The sequence below is a fragment of the Diabrotica virgifera genome, chromosome 7, assembly GCF_917563875.1.
Source record: "Diabrotica virgifera virgifera chromosome 7, PGI_DIABVI_V3a".
NCBI lineage: Eukaryota > Metazoa > Arthropoda > Insecta > Coleoptera > Chrysomelidae > Diabrotica > Diabrotica virgifera.
In genome coordinates this window covers 217,652,282-217,671,223 of record NC_065449.1, presented here as the reverse complement: position 1 = coordinate 217,671,223, position 18,942 = coordinate 217,652,282, and the positions used below count along the sequence as shown (strand labels likewise).

At 31.7% G+C, this 18,942-nt stretch overlaps 1 protein-coding gene across 1 annotated transcript in view; it reads right to left on the bottom strand.

Moving 5' to 3' along the window:
- Positions 1-18,942, bottom strand: part of LOC114329863 (AH receptor-interacting protein) — a 30,417-nt gene that overhangs the window by 11,003 nt on the left and 472 nt on the right. The window contains exons 2-4 of the mRNA XM_050655761.1: positions 17,293-17,478; positions 12,712-12,877; positions 2,407-2,593 (exon numbers count right to left, since the gene is read on the bottom strand). Coding sequence (XP_050511718.1) covers positions 2,407-2,593; positions 12,712-12,877; positions 17,293-17,478 — 539 coding nt within the window. The remainder of the gene's footprint in view (positions 1-2,406; positions 2,594-12,711; positions 12,878-17,292; positions 17,479-18,942) is intronic.

Here is an 18,942-nt window from a genome sequence, read left to right as displayed (position 1 = left end):
ATATAAATTGTGAGCACTACCGTACTACTAGACGTATCAGATCGGCCGTTCAGCCCACCTATTTCATTTCTCAACTGGATAAGCCTAGACCGGACATCATCAGTGCATGCGGCATGCGCACCGAAAACGATGCGGTTCCATCCAAACATATGCGTCTCAGTCAGAAGGGATAAGGGATTGAGAAAAAATACATTTAAACTGGCATATCTCGTGAGCGATTATGATTAATATGGAATTTATTTTATAATATAAAGTAAGAGAGAGCTAAATATTTTTTACACGCTTTCGCCAAATTCTCAGGGGGGGCGATGGCCCCACCTGGCCCCTCCCTGGGGGCGCCCTTGTACTAAATCGGTAAAGTTTAATTTATTTTATATGAATATAATTACAAAATACTACAGAATTTCATTTTTGGCATACATTTAATTGATAATATCGCAAATTGCGTACAATATTTTTAATAATTAAAGTAAATAAATTGTAAGTCCACTCAAATACTCGCCATTCGATTACTGTCATCGACCACTTATGATACATTTCTCGGTTAATTTGATTAATCGCGGCAGGTAAAGTAAAATTCTTCTTTCAGTACAATAAAATGTTACTTTACTGCCGCAAATGAGAGCAAATGAGTACAATAATGAATGACTTTAGTGACGGTTGGCGATAAAAATATTTACAATTAACTGGTAATATTGTCCGAAAATTTTTTAAGAGTAAATCTCTATATTTACGAAACGCCCCGTTCCCGAAAATTTTCCAAAATACACTCCTGGCCAAAAAAATCGGGACACCTTAAAAATGGGTCATTTTTGATGTCTCGAATCTCCTAAACCTGTTGTCCGATTTTAGTGATTTTTTTTTAATATGTTATAGCCTTATTCTCTAAGAATATGGATGTAGTAATAGTGTTGCTGAACAGGTAAATGTCATTGTATACCGGGTGTAACAATAATACCGTGTTTTTTCCTGAAAGTTCGTAACACCCTGTGCAATATTCTAGCATTTATAAAATATTGACATTAAAACTCAATTATAGCCTTAGCCTTTCTTAACATTCTGCTTTTTGACTCATTCACTTATGTCGGATAATGAAAAAGTTACGTACTTTGACAACTAGTCATGTTCTTCATCAATACAGGGTATTTCTAAATAAGTGCGACAAACTTTAAGGGGTAATTCTGCATGAAAAAATAATGACCGTTTGATTTATAAACATATGTCTGCAAATGCTTCGTTTCCGAGATACCGGATGTTGAATTTTTTCTTAGAGCCGTTTTACATGACCGAGATTTACTTCGAAAATTATTTCGAGAATAATAACGAAAATTTATGTAGTAAAATTATACAATTCTTCCATTGTTCCTTGTTTTACACCTATAGTTAAATGTTAATATAATTGTTGTGAAACGCATGCGTAGTGTGTAATGTAACTGACATTAAATATAATTATGTTATAAATAAAAGGCCACTGATGAAAGAAAACTAAGTTAGAGGTAACATAAGAAAAGAAGAAATGTGAAATGACATTTTAAGGTTATAAGTTACATCTTTCATTTGTTTATTTTTTAGTAATATATTTGGACAAGCAAGTAAATTCTTGTGCGAAAATAATTAATTTGAACAAAGATACTTCACTGAATAAACAAATAAGCACCTGTTGTAATTATAAAGGTGTTATCGTAAACACCACCGCGTTATTTAACGTTCTGCGCAGAAACTCGCGCAGTTTACTCTGAAAACTTTCTAGAACATAGAACAGGTTCTAAATTTTTATATTAAAAATTATCATGGGAAATTTCAGAGTAAATCTTGGTCATGGTATGTAGTTATCAGCGTCAGTTTCGAAGTAAATCTCGGTCATGTAAAACGGCTCTTACACACTGACGATTTATTTATTGCTCTAAAACCGGTTGAGATATGCAAATGAAATTTGGTGGGTTTTAAGAGGCAGTTATTGGCATACAGACATACAATTATGTATTTTATATTCATCATTGGCGTGCATACGGGTCATATTATCCGGTCATATTACCGGACTCTTTGTCCTATTGACTATTGTATGCCAAAAAATGTGAAATAACTACCTCTTAAAACCTACCAAATTTCATTTGCTTATCTCAACCGGTTTTAGAGCAATAAATAAATCGATAACATGAATAAAAAAAATTTTGTCCAAAAATTTTCCAATAAATAAATCAAAGTTATTCAACTCAACATAAATAACTGAATAAAAAAAGTCTCATGATCAAGGTAATAATTTTTTTAAATGTTGGTCCAAGACCTATAAATTATTGTAGATTCATTACCCAAAAATCAAACTTATCGCTCTGAAAATATACATCTTTTGAATGAATACTAATACTACTCAAATGGTCACAAAATTATAAAAATTATTATAATTACTTTAACATAAGTTGTTCCAGTATGCCTATAGCTTTGGCATACAATTCAGATGCCTTTTTATAATTCTTATTTTTGTACTCTTCATTGCCTTGTTCTTTTAATTTTGGTATTAGCTCAATTTTCTCCCCTTCCTCCATTTGCCAAGTTTCCTTTTCGTAGGACTCAGGTTGTTCTATATTGGTTATTTCTAAAAATTAATAAAAGACAAAAAATGTAAGTAATACACACAGCCAAACTTATATGGAATCATCTGATATTTATTATTATTTCAAGCGAATTAAAAAAAAACATATGAAGTCAAAAATATTTAAAACTAGCTGACCCGGCGAACTTCGTACCGAATTAGAACTAAATAATGTTTAAAGTTAAATAACTAAAAATTACCAGAAAGCCAAAAAAATACTCAAAAATATAGTGTATACTTTTTTCTGATAAACAGTATTTTTTTGTGGTGAATGCTTATAAATAATGGTTACGTAAGTTTGGTTGTACCCACTCAAGGTACGGGTTACTATTTTCACGTACAAGTTTGATTAAGATCATCATACGATCAAACGCAGAGTTTGCGAGTCTATAAGGTACACCTGGTTCCAAAAAAAACTGATACGACTCTTGACGCGTATTTTGTAGAAAATTGAGCAGTGTATTTTGAAGGATAAATACTTAATATTTACATACTGTCAATGTCACTGCCAAATCTTAAAATTTGTCAGATAGCTTATTCTGTTCCACGGTTATTAGACTTTATTATTAATCTTTATTATTAATACTTTCTCCGCAACTGAGGGTATCTTATCAACTGTATTGTTTTTAAACAATAGATGATAAAATAAAAATATTGACAGTTCAAAAATGTGAACATTATCGCATTGTGTGTGGCCTAAGTTTGGGCTGAAAACTGAAATGTATTACATTTTTACAAAATTTTGGAATATGTTTAATTACGTAGAACAATTTTAACAGTTGTTTTCAATACAGATTTCAATCATCTACAAATAGTTTCTAATGTCTTTTGATGTCAAATAATTAGGGAAGCTGGAATTCAACAGTTTAAAATTTTACATTGAGTTAATGCAAAATTGTGACGCATGTCAAAATTCTCAATGTATTTTAATCGTATTCATTTTTTTTGGAATCCTGAGAAAACTAATAAATATTTTTGAAAAATTTAAACTCAGAATGAAAGACTACATTATTACCGAGGGCTGAAAGTCCCTGAAAACTTCTATAATATTTATTTTAATAAGTTACAGGGCTGAAAATAAAAAAAAGTGTGATATTTAATTTCAAATATTTCATTCAATAGAAACTACTTGTTTATTCTAAGGGGCTTTCCGCCCTCGGTAATAATGTAATCTTTCATCCTGCGTTTAAATTTTTCTAAAATACTTATTAGTTTTTTCATGAATCATTTGTTTGTTGTTTGTTTATTTTATTATTTGTCTGTCATAATCAATATAATGTCAGATCAATCAAATACACTGCTCAACATGATCAAATCTTACTAAGAGTCGTATCAGTTTTTTTAGGAACCGGCTGTACATACATAAGAGTTGGGTCGGATACTGAAAAAAAGTATCCGGAGACCGGATACGGATACTCAAAATGTATCCGGATACTTTTTAAAAAAGTACGAATACTTTCATTTAAAAATGTATTCGGATACAAGTATCCGGATATTTTTTTCGGATACTTTGAAGGATACTTTTTTTAAGAAGGATATAAATTATTAGTATTAGACAGTGGTGTCATGGCAAAATTAGCAGTGCCGGAACGCACCGCTAATTTTTGTTTACAAACCTAAATTCTCTATTTATTTTTTTTTCTTTTCTTAACCAGTGCTGGAACGGCGTTCCCGCATCATGACACCACTGGTATTAGAACTATGTGATGTGCATGTATTTTTAATGTAATATATAATAATAGAAATACATTAAATGATGGAGAAAAAAATCAGAAAGTACTCAAAAAATTGTTTATTGCTTATGAATAATAAAACTAGAACATAAACTTATAAGGAAACATTAAATTAAAATAAAAACGTACTAATACAGAAAATATTCCAATTTCTGGCGAAGTCAGAAGTGAAGTGCCTTTGAATTTGCCTTTGTAAGTACCAATACCTCAAAGTGTTCATCGCTTGAAGCTTTTCTTTTAGGCGTATCAATCATAGTTGCAAAAGAGAAAAGTCTTTCAACTGGTGCTGACGAAGGTAAGCATGTGTTGTACTTTATTGACACCCTTCTTAAGATTGGGTATTCATTTAAGATGTTCAAATTGGTTCTTCTGTCCTCCAAATATCTTAGCAACTCCAACTGTACTTTTGAAGTTTTATTATTGATGCTAGAACCCTGTTCATTCTGTGTATAATTAATAGTACAGCTGTTGTCCACTTGCTGGTCTCGAAAATTGCTAAAATCAAAAAAGTCATCCAAATTTTGATCTCCACTTTCATCTGATTCATTGCAACTTTCCAATTCCAATTGTACCACTTAATGAAGATTTATAACTGATTAGGTAAAAACAAAGCCCCATTAGCTATATAATAATATATTATAACGGTGACGAGTACGAAAAATGGTATTTAACATATTAGACACATCTGGATTGAAGGAATGGCAGTGTTGTGCCTACGTTAGGTGCATTATCGGCGGGCGATAAATATTTAAAAGTATCCGAATATCAAAAAAAGTATCCGGATGCCGGATACTTTAAAATTTGATCACGGATACGGATACCGGATACAAAATTTAAAAAGTATCCGAATACAGCTTTCGGATACATAAAAAGTATCCGGATATTGTATCCGGATACAGAAGTATCCGGATACTACCCAGCTCTGACATACATACATACATACTTACATACATCATTCATTTTTATTTATATAGAAGAGGCAAATATTTAGATGGCTATTAAAAATAACGGTTGGTGATAGAAAAGTGAACATTTAGGGTTGATAGCAGATTTTGGTTCTACATCATATAAAATTAAGAAAAAACAGTTTGTCCAAAATAACGGTTGGTGATAGAAAAGTGAACATTTAGGGTTGAATGCAGATTTTGGTTCTACATCATATAAAATTAAGAAAAAACAGTTTGTCCAAAAAAATAAAAAATATTTTCGGGGGGACAACCCCCCTTTTCACTTAGGTTGATCGTACCAGCTCAGAAACCTTCCCGGGTTCATGTACAACAACTTTCATTAAGATCATCACGTGATCAAATGCATAGTTTGCGAGTCGATAAGGTACATACATACATACAAACATTAATTTTTATTTATATAGATAAATCGCTGTAAAACGAACTTACGAGGCATTTTATATTTTAGTTTGTTCAGAGCAAGTTCTCTTTAGAATTTGGCCATGACGAATAGACAGGTAATGAGGTGCAACTTTTAGACTTCCCCGTGTCTTCTTTCCTTCATTATTCGTTTGGTTTGCAAATAATAGAAACCACGAATAAGCGTAACCAGAAAGTTGGTCCCATTAGAGATTTTAGTTCTCCAGAAATAAAACTTCTTAATTAGAATAGTTGGTTACAAAAATGCCACAAAGAAATAGCTTCAGAACAACATAAAACTTCGGATTGTCAAAAATATTAATTTTAAAGCAATTTAATCACCAATAAATAATAATTAAAAAACAATAAAGTCTTGAAATAATAAATTGAAGTTGTTTGTTTAAAAGTCAATATCATAAAAAGTTTCAATATAAAACGAATAATATTTAAATTGTTTTTATTTATTTGTTTTTTTTTAGTAGTTAATGTTACCACCCCTAGTCCTTATGCAAGCTTCAATTTGTTTGGGCACGTTCCTAAACATTTTAATGTGGTAGGTTGTCCCATTGTTCAAAAGCAGCTTATACTAGCCGAGCGGTGTTTTGTAGATTATCCCGGAAAGCTATAACCTTTCTTTTAATCATATCCCAGAAATTTTCTCTAGGGTTAAGGTCGGCTCCAGAATAGTGACATATTCTACTTCAAGGAAGTCTGTAGTCACTCTGCAGGTATGTGAAGCATCAAAATTAAATTTCCTCTCATAGCACCTCTACAGAGCCTAATTATAGGTTCTAAACCCAAACCAACATACCTGCGAGCTGTTAGAGTTGGTTGGATGAAAATTAAAAGAGTTTTTTTACCGATCATAATGCCTCCCCAGAACATGACACTTCCTCCGGTATATTTGTGGACAGATCTGACAGGTTCCATTCTTTCTGGTCTTCATGGCTCTCTAAATACATGAATTAATCGGTCATTTGATTTCACACAATGGTTCCGTGTGAAAATGGCCAATTCGCAATGTTTCAGTTTTGATGTTGAAGACACCAATTTAGGTGATCTATCTTTTGTTGTCTGGATAACTTGGAACTCTGTTTCCTGCTGTATACTCCTTGGGCACAATCTCTATTATATTTCCATCTGAAACACTGTAGCTTCCTAAAGTTTGCCTTTGGAGCTACAAATTGTTGGGTCTCTTCTAGCTGCTTGGATAATAAAATCATCGTGGCCAGCCTTTGTTACATTTTGGTAACTATGCCCTGCTCTATTTGTAAGCTTTCCTATTGGCTATTGATTATGTTCAAAATAACAGAGCTAAAAGGAACTACAACGTTAACGGGGTTTTATTGTCTCCTATAGCCAATGGACCTCTAAATTTGAAAAAACCGCGGAGTGCTACCATTTAAATGGGTGCGTTTTTGAGAAATGAATGAATTAGTCCCTAGGCACAGGGTAAATTAGGGTGAGTTCTATGCACTTTTGGTACAAAGACGTCTACAGGAAAATTGTTCCAGGTTAAATTTACTATCGAAATATTACATCTTAAAGTCACAAATATTTTTATTTACAAAAATATATTAAAAAGAAAAACAAAAAACAACACGAAAGAAAGCAATTTTGTTTTTTGCCCCATAACTTTTTTCCATGGGGATAGAGGTACAGACATTGCTTCATCAAAAAATAACTTACATCCTTTCTCTTTAAAATGACGTTTAGTAGAAGTCTCTAGGATTTATATTTTCTGGAATAGAATTTTTCAAAATCCGCCGTTCACAGCATTTTTGGGCCATTTTCCCCATTATTTCGCAAACATTATTCTGTACCTTTTTTTACGCATTTCCAGGTACATGTATGCAATGGTACATTTAGTAGAAAGAGGAGTCAATTATCTTTAAAGTGGTCTATTGTATAAGGTTGCTTGACTATTTTGAAGCAAGTTATGCTTTTTCAAGGTTTTATACTTTTAACGATTTTTGATATTTTTTATGATTATTTTTTAAATTTCTCATTATGACTTTTTTCTTGTACATTTAGGTATATACATTGTATAATAGAAAACAGCATATTTTCTTAACTTATAATGGTGTATTCCAAAAAAATCTAGGACTATTTTTAAACAAGATATCCGTAGGATATCCAAGTATATCCGTAATTTGAAAAAATTTTAAAATTTTTTATTTTTTTTCAATTAGAAGAATGTAATTGCATATTACAACATAATTTTTAATTCTAAATAATTTTTCTCAATGACTCTTTTCGATATTGTGAAATATAAAGGTACTTTACTCCTGAGCGAAATTCATATTTTTTAACATATCTCGTACTCTATTGATAAAATTTTATATCTGATGATTGTATTTTAGGTTTCAGACTAGGCAGAGCATTTTATAAAGAATAACTTTTTTTCATAAAATCAATACTAAAAAAGTTTTCCATATGGTTCCAACTTAGTGGGACCTATTGCATGTGTATATGTCACACATTGAAAAAGCATATCTTGTTTAAAAATAGTCCTAGAATTTTTTACAGTACGCCATTTTAAAGTAAAGAAAACGAGCTTTCTTTTTTTTACACAATGTATATACCCAAATTAATATACAATAAAAAAAGTTATAATGAGAAATTTAAAAATAATCGTAAAATATATCAAAAATAATTAAAAGTATATAATTTTGACAAACCATATCTTGCTTAAATATAGCCATACGGCCTTCTACGATAGAACATTTTAAAGGTTTAAAATTGTCTTCTCTTTCTACTGAATGTACCATTGCGTAAACCTAGAAATGCGTAGAAAAAAGTTACAGAACAATGTTTGCGAAGTAACAAGGAAAATATCACAAAATTGATGGAGTGGCGAAATTTGAAAAATCATATTTTGGAAATTGTAAATCATAGGGACTTCTACCAAACGCCATTTTAAAGAGGAAGGATGGAAGATCTTTTTCTGTGAAGCAATCCTGTATCCCCGTGGAAAAAGTTATGGGGCAAAAAACAAAATTGCTATCTTTCATGTATTATTTTGCTGTTCTTTTGGATATATTTTTGTAAAAAAACATGTTTTTGACTTTAAAATGTGATATTTCACATTTCGATAGTAAACTTAACCTGGAACAATTTTCCTGTAGACGTGTTTGCACAAATTTGCATAGAACTCACCCTAATTCACCCTGTGCTAGGGACTAATTCAAACCTTTCTTAAAAACGCACCCCTTTAAATGGTAGCACTCCGCGGTTTTTTCATATTTAGAGGTTCATTAACTATACGAAACAATAAAACCATGTTAACGTTGTAGTTCCTTTCTAAAATACATAATCAATAGCCTTTAATTCATGATAGATAGCATAGGTTTTTGACAGATCACTGAGACTGTGTCTCTGTGAGAATATGTCACTCTGAGACATTCCTTGCTCCACAAGACCAATAGTATTTATCCTTTACATGTCCGTTAACCCCACATAAGGCAAGGCATATTTTCGTTTTTGAATGCATGAGTTAGTTTATTTATTTTCGTTCAATTAAGAGGATTGGTACGTATTTTCGGCTGCAATGCTATTCAAATGGGGATTCATTTTTTTCGAATCCTGAGAAAACTAATAAGTATTTTTGAAAAATTTAAACGCAGAATGAAAGATTACGTTATTAGCGAGGGCCGAAAGTCCCTGAGAACTTCTATAATGTTTATTTTAATAAGTTACAGGGGTGAAAAACTAAGAGAAAATTTAGTGTGATTTTTAATTTCAAATATATCATTCAAAATAAACTTTTTATTTATTCTAAGGGACTTTCAGCCCTCGGTAATAATTTAGTCTTTTATTCTGCGTTTAAATTTTTCAAAAATGTTTATTGGTTTTTTCAGGATTTGAAAAAAATGAACACAATGCCGTGGTAATATTTTCCAAATCTATCTTTGTCTTACAACGCACTCAGCCGAATATATTATTGTCAGCATATATTGTCAGTCAGACACTGACAATCAGTGACAATTTTAAATATTTGACATTGCATCGGGAATATGTTGAGTTGTTGATTAAATATTATTGATATATAGTGTATTTGATCAATAATTGATTTAAGACGTGAACTTAATAAAAAGTTATTTATTGTGTATTATTTGTGGAAGATCCAAGCAGAGAATACATCAGGATAATATATTCTGTGATCCAAATATTTTGTTGTTAAAGACTTTCAAAATTGTAAGCGTTTCATAACAATATATTATTAAAAAATCACTTCTAACACTTTTCCTCTTTTCTTGATTGAGTATTAGTCTTTGTTGTACAAATAAATTATTACAATCACTGAATACATAGTTAGTGAAAAAATTATCACATTTATTAACTGAATTAATAATTCTATTCAATTATAAAAATAACAGTTATCCAAGAACATTCAAAACCCATCTCTTTAAATTAATGATGACATTTTCAAGTAGAATGACATTCTAGTAATGTTTACATATCCATACCAGTGTGAATTTTACTACACGTAATTTGTCGTGTAAAGACAGAAAAAGTGGGGATACACGTAATATATTTGCGAATTATGTACCCATAGCCTTAACAACTAAAGCAAATAATCTATACCTAATCTACCCAGCTGCGCTATCTGATTGTTTTATCAGTTTGTTTATTTTCAATAAAAACCTTTATTCTTTGTAACAATAGCAAGTTTTTTCAAAAGAAAGCTATATTGGTTTGAAATACTTGGTGATTCCATCAACAATAAGTTTGATTGTGTATATCACACAGTCAGTGTAAAACTAATATCTCTAATTGCTTACTTATTTTTTCATATACTGTATTTACATTTAAATTATTTAAAAGGGAACTTAAAAAAACAACCAACTCTGTCAATATTTATGTCAGAAGTATTTAAAAAAAATGTGTGTGTACTTTGTACGCACGTAAGAAATTATACTTCTATTATATAATTTCAACGAAGTAAATATACTTAACAGGTCATTTCTATTTTATTTAAATATTAAACTAACTTTCGTATCTACCACTTTCAAAATTTTTTTATTAAAACAACCAAAAATTTAGAAAAAAATTTGAATCGTCCAGGATTGGAACCGGGGACCTTCCGATCTCTGATCAAACGCTCTACCAACTAGGCTACCGAGCCTCTTGTAAGTGACACGTAAGTTTCGGATATAATTACACAACACGGTGATAAATACATAGATCGAGTGGAAAATGTTATACCTACATATTTTATTATCTTACTACAGAGGGAAAACAAATCCATAGACACAAAAATTATAATAAATAATCTCTTCTTCTTTTGCCCTTTAATTCGTCCAATTCTGAACATAGGCTTCCCCCAGTTTCCTCCATTCGCTTCTGTTTAGTGCTTTCTGTTTCCAGTGCGTTCCTCCTATCTTTTTAATGTCGTCTCCCCATCTCATCTGGGGTCGTCCTCTTGCTCTCTTTCCTGTCCATGGTCTCCATTGTTGTATCGTGCTATTCCACCTATTGTCCGTTTGTCTAGCGTTATGACCTGCGAAGCTCCATTTTAGCCTGGTTATATGTTGACCTGCGTCTTTGACTTTTGTTCTATTTCTGACCCAGTTGTTTTGCTTTTTGTCTGTCAATTTTACTCCTAACATTGCTCTCTCCATGGCTCTTTGTGTCTTTATTATTTTATCCATGTTTGCCTTGGTCAAGGTCCATGTTTGGCATGCGTATGTGAGAATTGGGAGTATGCACTGGTCAAACACTCTTGTTTTTAAGTATTGTTGTATTTTTTTATTCTTTAGGACCCATTTTAATTTTCCAAATCCTGCCCAGGCTAATCTGACCCTTCTTTTTACCTCCGCTGTTTGGTTTTCCTTATTTATTTTCATAATCTGTCCCAAATATATATAATCATTAACCGCTTCTATTGTGGTGTCGTTTAGTATTACGTTTCTATTGTCTTGTGTGTTTGTCATTGTTTTTGTTTTGGCAAAATTCATTTTTAGACCTATTTGTTCGGATTCATTTGCTAGTTCGGTTAGCATGGTTTGTAGTTCTTCAAAACTTGATGCTATGACTACTACATCGTCTGCATATCTTAGGTGGTTTAGTTTCTTTCCATTTATGTTTATTCCCATGTTTGTCCATTCCATTGTTTTGAAAACATCTTCCAGTGCTAATGTAAATAGTTTAGGAGAAATAACATCTCCCTGTCGCACTCCTCTGTTAATTGGTATGGGTTTTGTGGTTTCTTCCAATTGTACTGTCATTGTTGCTTTCTTATATATATATTATGTATTAGCATTCTGTATCTGGAATCTATTCGACAGTTGTTTATAGCTTTTTCTATTGCCCACATTTCCACGCTGTCAAATGCTTTTTCGTAGTCAACGAACGCTAAGTGCAGATCTATATGGTATTCGTTAGCTTTTTCTATTAGTGTCCTAATTGTTAGAAGATGGTCAGTGGTGCTATATCCCTTTCGGAATCCTGCCTGCTCTACGGGTTGATACGAGTCCAATTTGTGTGTTAGTCTGTTGTTGATAATCCTCATGAATAGTTTATACGTTTGCGACAGCAGTGAGATGGGTCTGTAATTTTTTATGTCCTTTCTGTCGCCTTTCTTAAATAGCAGGATTGTAAGACTTTCGTTCCATTCGTCGGGTATTTCTCCTTTATGTAGACACTGATTAAACAGATTTCTTAATGTTTGTAAGATTTCTTCTTTCCCTTCTTTCAACATTTCAGCAAGGATTCCATCTGGTCCTGGTGCTTTGTTGTTCTTTAATTGTGATAGTGCTGCTTCTATTTCATAATTTTCTATTTTTGGTAAAAAATAGAACACCAAAAATAGAAAATACCAAAAAATAATAAATAATACATTTACTAAAAACACTAATATATTCTTTTAATTACTTATTGCGCTGATACAGATACATACATACCTATCTTGAAAGATTAGCAACGAACTACATCTGTCTGTGTGCGCATGCGCGCAGTATTATGAAATTATACTCTCAATCGCGCCTAAAGAAGTATAACTTCAAAAATGATCACTAACCTATTATAAACTCCAAATCGGTAGGATTCTTAAGAAAACTGTTCAGGTCGTCGTATCCAATTCCTGTAGTTTGAAGGGTCATTGCACACACATGGTGATTTCTTTCCCCATGAGGTTTATTAATATCTCTAAGCGTTTTAGAAACAAAAGGATATTGAATCACCAGCTAAAAATTATAACTATTATAAGATACAAAAAAATCAAAAGTTATAAAAATAAATTTTATAGAGATAAGCATATTACAGATCTCTTTTGACAATTCTACTTATCTCTTCACATTTATTTTATAACTGAATATATTGTCAGTATTTTTGTCTTAACTTATTGTTTAGAATGGTTACAGGACAGGTCCAGTAATATGTATCACTGTATCAGCCACATATTATTATTACCCGCTTTTGATCTGAGGATTTATTTAATCTGAATATATTTAAAGCTCTTGAAAAATTGGAATGATTTAAAAAAAATCACAAAAAAAAACATGGGTCTCCAACGATGGTGTCATAAGAAATCAGATCGATTATGTCCTGGTAGATGCCAGGAGGGGTAATAACTGCCTAGACGTAAGAAGCCTAAGAGGGTTGAATAGAGACTCGGATCATTTTCTGGTAAAAACGAAGGTGAAAATAAGAACAGGATCCCAAAAGACCCACAACAGTACTGAATACCAAAATACCAAAGTTCTGCCACAGAATGAGACAGAGGAGAACTTCAAAACGCTATACAAATAACGCTAATATAACAACATATACTTTGCCTGAGAGAGTATAAAAAAATTAACTTTGATAAGGTTATCAGATGAAATACTAGTATGTAAAAAGATACAACAGCTAAATAGCAAAAAATGGTTTAATGACGATTTCCTGAAACCACTAGAAAAAACACATGGCTAGAAGGGACATGGTCTAAAATTCGTCGGACAACAAAACTAAAAGGTGGTATAAACAGACAATAACAGAGACAAGATTATGAAAAGGAAAATAATGAGTACCAGGAACAAATAATCAGAGATATAGAAAAAATCGGAGAACATCAAGGTAAGACAATCCTTTAAAGGAGTTTCAAGGATGAAGGCCAGGTACCAAGCAAGAACAAGAAACTTCTTTCAAAAATACAGCGGAGGGCTTATTAGTAATGAGAAGGGTATCCTAAAAACCGGGAAGGAATATTTCCATCAACTGTTAAACGACAAATCTAGCAGAAATACGTCAAACATACAGCTGAACTAAAAGACCAATACCCGACATATGAAGGAGGACTAAGTCTATGTGAAAAAAACTTAAAAAATAATATGCACCCAGGCAGAAATGGTATATCCACAGAGTGTCTAAACAAGGAGAAGCACTGTACAAATCTATCTACAAGCTAATTCAAGGCATTTGGTAAGAAGAAATAAAGCAAGATGAATGGAACGAAGGGATTATTGTACCAATCCACAAAAAAGTAAACAGAAAGCAAAGTATTGACTACCGGGAAATAACTTTCCTACAAACCACCTAAAGTGCTTGCAAACATTCTATAGAAAGAACCAAAACATACACAGAAGAAGTCATTGGAGATTATCAATGCAGATATTCACTATAAAACGGATAATAGGGAGTTGGATGACCTCAACTCCAGTGGTGAGATAATATAGCGGAGAACTTAAAGCTATGGGCGTGGAGAATTGGATGGAGATTGCCAAGATAGAAAGGAATGTTGTTGTCGGGAAAACCCTCGCAGGGTTATATCGCTACGGAGTAAGTAAGTAAGGAGTAGTAGGAGTAGTATGGTAGAGAGAATTTTCCATACATAATGGCATTGAGAAGACTTAAGAGAAGAATAAAAATTTCGATGGGCAATTTATGCTGCATATTGTTGTTTATTTAACAGGAAGTTCACTGTTGATAATTTCAATGTTGTTCTGAAGCTATTTCCTTGTGGCATTTTTATAATGAACTATTTTCAATGGGAAATAAGCCACAATTTTACCAAAAAATTTCATGTAATCGAATGAACTATCTTTTAGTAAAGTCGTCCCAGGAACGCAACTCATAAATATTTTCTTCTACTTTAAAATGTATAATATACGTCTGAATTGCCAATATAAATGAGTCAAATTAAATAAATTATTAGAAGAATTTTTTTACCTAGCAACAACATTTTTGTTTATTTTAGTAGTACATATTTTGTATTTTGACAACGAAACCCGATTTGGGCTTCGAAACGTTAATAAAATCATTTTTTTGGTAAAATTGTGGCTTATTTCCCATTGAAAATAGTTGATGATAATTTCAAGGAATGAACTTTAAATATTTTGTTTATTAGACCAATAATTATGAAGGTCTTTTAGATTGTAATTTAAGTATGTATATGTATTTCAAAAAAATTTTTCTTAGTTGTTACCCCACATCCTGTTTTTATTTAAAATGTATGATTATAACCACAACTATATTTATTTTACTTTTTGTGGTTACTTAATTTTGTTGACCTATCTCAAGTTAAACTTGGATATTTGATAGAAATATTAATTCTAGTGAATTTTCGAAAAATATTTGTTTTTAAGTCGGAAGTTTATTTTATCTAATATGTTAATGATATCATTAACTGTACAGAGTTTAGAGAAAATTAAATTAAACATCACTGAGGCATAACGATTTTTTTTCATTCCTTTTCACCAGTGGTGACAGAGGAATATGAGGCGCTGCACTCCCCAAAAAATTGATATACAAACAATAACTGTATTTCATATTCACACTTTTCAGTTGAAACTTAATTCACTGTTCTGTTGAACGTTATTCCATTAAAATATATTTTTCTGAGCAGACTAAATTCTCGAATCAGAGCCCCTTGAACAATGTTATCACCAGCCGCCACTGCTTTTCACCTAACGAATTATGGTCTGTACTGTCTTATTGACAAAATATCAAAGTTAACATTAGTTATTTAATATTTTAGATCAAATATAGTTTGTTCTTCTTCTTAACGTCCCTATCAAGTCCCCTTGACGTTGGAAATTAACATGGCAAAACTGTCTATCTAGTTGCTCTGCTTTCTTTATACCATTCCACTCCCTGATATTCTTCAACCAAGAGGCCTGCCTGTTTCCTACCAATTCCTCTGCGTCCTTCGATATTACCCATTATACCTAATAAGTTAAATAATATTATATCAGTCTCCCCTTACTTACGTGTCCAAAACAAGCCATCTTTCTACATTTGATATTATCAAGCAGCTCGCGAGTAGCATTTGTTCTCTTAAGGCCTGCCAAATTTGTCAGCATAGCTGTCCATGGTATTTTTAATGTACATCTGTGCAGCCACATGTCAAAGGCCTCCAAACGATTAATGGTGGATATTTTTAATGTCCATGCTTCGACACAGTATAAGGGGACTGACCAAATGTAGCATTTAATCATACGCTTTCGAGGTTGAAGTTGCAAGTGATCATTACAGAAGAATGACCTCATTTTTAAAAATGTTGTGCGGGCTATCTCGATTCTACATTTTATCTGGATCTAATAGTTGTTCAGTAATATGGCAACCAAGATATTTAAAACTGGGTACTCTTTAAATCATATGACTATCAACATATAACCGTGAATCTTAATGTGCTAAATGGCTAAACACCATGTATTTTGTTTTTGAACAGTTTATGTTTATGCCAAACTCTCTTTCCACTGTGTCAATGGCATTTAAAAGACATTGCAATCCATTCATGTCATCACTTAAAATAACTGTATCATCTGCATATCTTATTGTATTTATCAGGATTCCATTAACTTTCACGCCCCATATTCCAAATTATGCAGCGCTTCTTTAAATATTCTATCTGAATATAAATTGAATAACAGTGGGGACAGTATAGAACCCTGTCTGATACCTCTTTGCATTTTCTATGTTTCTGTTGTTTTTCCATTTATACAAGCTGTCGCTATGGACACCAGTATAATTTTTCTATGATTAGTACATCTTGATCATCAACTCCTTTATCCTTTAATATTTTAATTAATTTGTGATGCTGTACACGATCAAAAGCCTTTTCATAGTCAATAAATACAGCAAAGACGTCTTTAGCTAGTTTGTTCTACGAGGTTCTTATGAAAATTTAAATGTGTTTTTATAGCATAATAAAATACAATGTCATATATTTTCTATTACACATTATGTTTTATTATTTATTTAAAAATAAAGAGTCACAACTCTTTATATAATGCCTTTTAAAATAACGCAAAAGTTTATATGTAATTTCAAAAATATTCTATAGTCTATACCATGTTATGACAATTTACAAAATTTAATACTTTAGTTTAGATAGATAATTAAACTAATTTTACTAATTAGGATTTATATTTCAGTAGATTGTAAATACAGTCGGAAAAAATGAAAGAATACCCATGAACGATCATATCAATCACTTATTTTGTATTTGCTGTCTTTTTCTATAAATAACAAACGTTTGTTATAGAAAAAGAAAGCAAATACAAAAGGTGATTGATGTGATCGTTCATGGGTATTCTTTCATTTTTCTGACTGTATATATACCAAACCAACAATATTATTGATAATAAATTTATAAATCTTTGTTAAAAACAATTCTTACACTTTTATCCACAGTAAATTTTGCAACTTCATTTAGGGCCATTTTTTGTACTATAGCTTCCCATACTTCAAGCTTGAACTTTTTCCCCAGCACCAACTCAAAGGGCTTTCCAGTTCCCAGTTTTCTGGAGTCATCTAGTAAAATTTTCTCACTGTTACACTGCCGAGTTTGGAAATGAAAATGGATCTAAAAAAAATTAGGTGATTATAAAGAACACAGGAAAAGTAAATTTACGCATAAATAAAACAGGATAATACCCGAAGGTTGGCTGTATACCATCTAGTCAAATAAAATTTAACGTGAAGTAAAACTCCCTGGTGCAGTTGGTATATTTAATAACAATTTAAAAAAATTTTTGACAGACATTGACAGACAGACATTGACAGAAAACATTGAGACTAAACGTGGTTCAATGAAGACCTAATCACCTAAAAAAAATCTCTTAATGTGATATAGTAGAGCATCATGTTGCTGGTAGTAATCCATTGGCATCCAATTTAGGCCAAATTCTTTTGCACATTTTAATATGTAGTCAGAACATACATCTTAACCAGTGTTTGGCATTGTGGCTATTTAGCAAGGACAGGGAGTTCACTGATGATGGACTGATAAGTCCGAAAACGTTCTGAACGTAATCCTTTTGGATTTTAAAAATATTTTTTAAAATTTTTATTAAATATACTAACTACACCAGGGAGTTTTACTTCACGTTAAATTTTATTTAAATTTATGCATTTGATTAAATATTTTTTAAATATATACATCAGACTGAACTATTCAGGGCAGCTGCAAATAAGATTAAATGGGCAAATGTAATTGCCTACATCCTTAAGGATAAGGCACTGTAAGAAGAAGATTACTACTAGACTAGCTTTTGCAAAGAAAAAAGCAACAATCAAGACACAATGGCATACATTAATTTATTAGTACAGATACACATATGTCTAATATATAACAAGAACCAGTGAAATAAAAATGCTATACATGAAAAAATCAAATTATCATGATAAGAGAAGAATCCAAACAAGAAAGTATAAGGAGAATATGGTGAACAAATAAAGAACAACAAATTAACAGGTTGATTGCCATGAGTAAATGTGGTACACTGATAATTTACCATTTACGTTGTAGCTCATCTAAAGTGTGTCATGAGGGCAGTTTGATTTTTATTTATTATTTTAATGTTGGCTTTTGTAAGAACCTTGTGGGGATTAATTTATATCCATTTTTAACCTGAGTGCCTACTTTGGTACTCATGGCCCCATAAGGGATTTTTCCTCAGAAGCAGAACACTAAGTATATCCACGGTTAAAAGGTATAAGGTTGTAACCCACAACTTTTTTCAGGAACTAGAAAAAATGGTCCATTTAAGTAATTTGACGAGGAATTAACCTAATACTTTTTTCACTAATTTATAGACCAATTATTGATGCAATCAATGTAATAAGGATGTTGCTACCAACCAGGCATGAAAGAAAAACAGCACAAAAAGAGACTCACCATGTGTGGACAAAGTGTTACCCTACTACATAACTAAATATTTAATTTAAAAAAAGCGTTTTTATCACACATTAATAAACCAACTTCATAAAAAATGTACAATATCATCTAGCCAAGATATAAATAGTTAGAGATAATTGCACATAAATT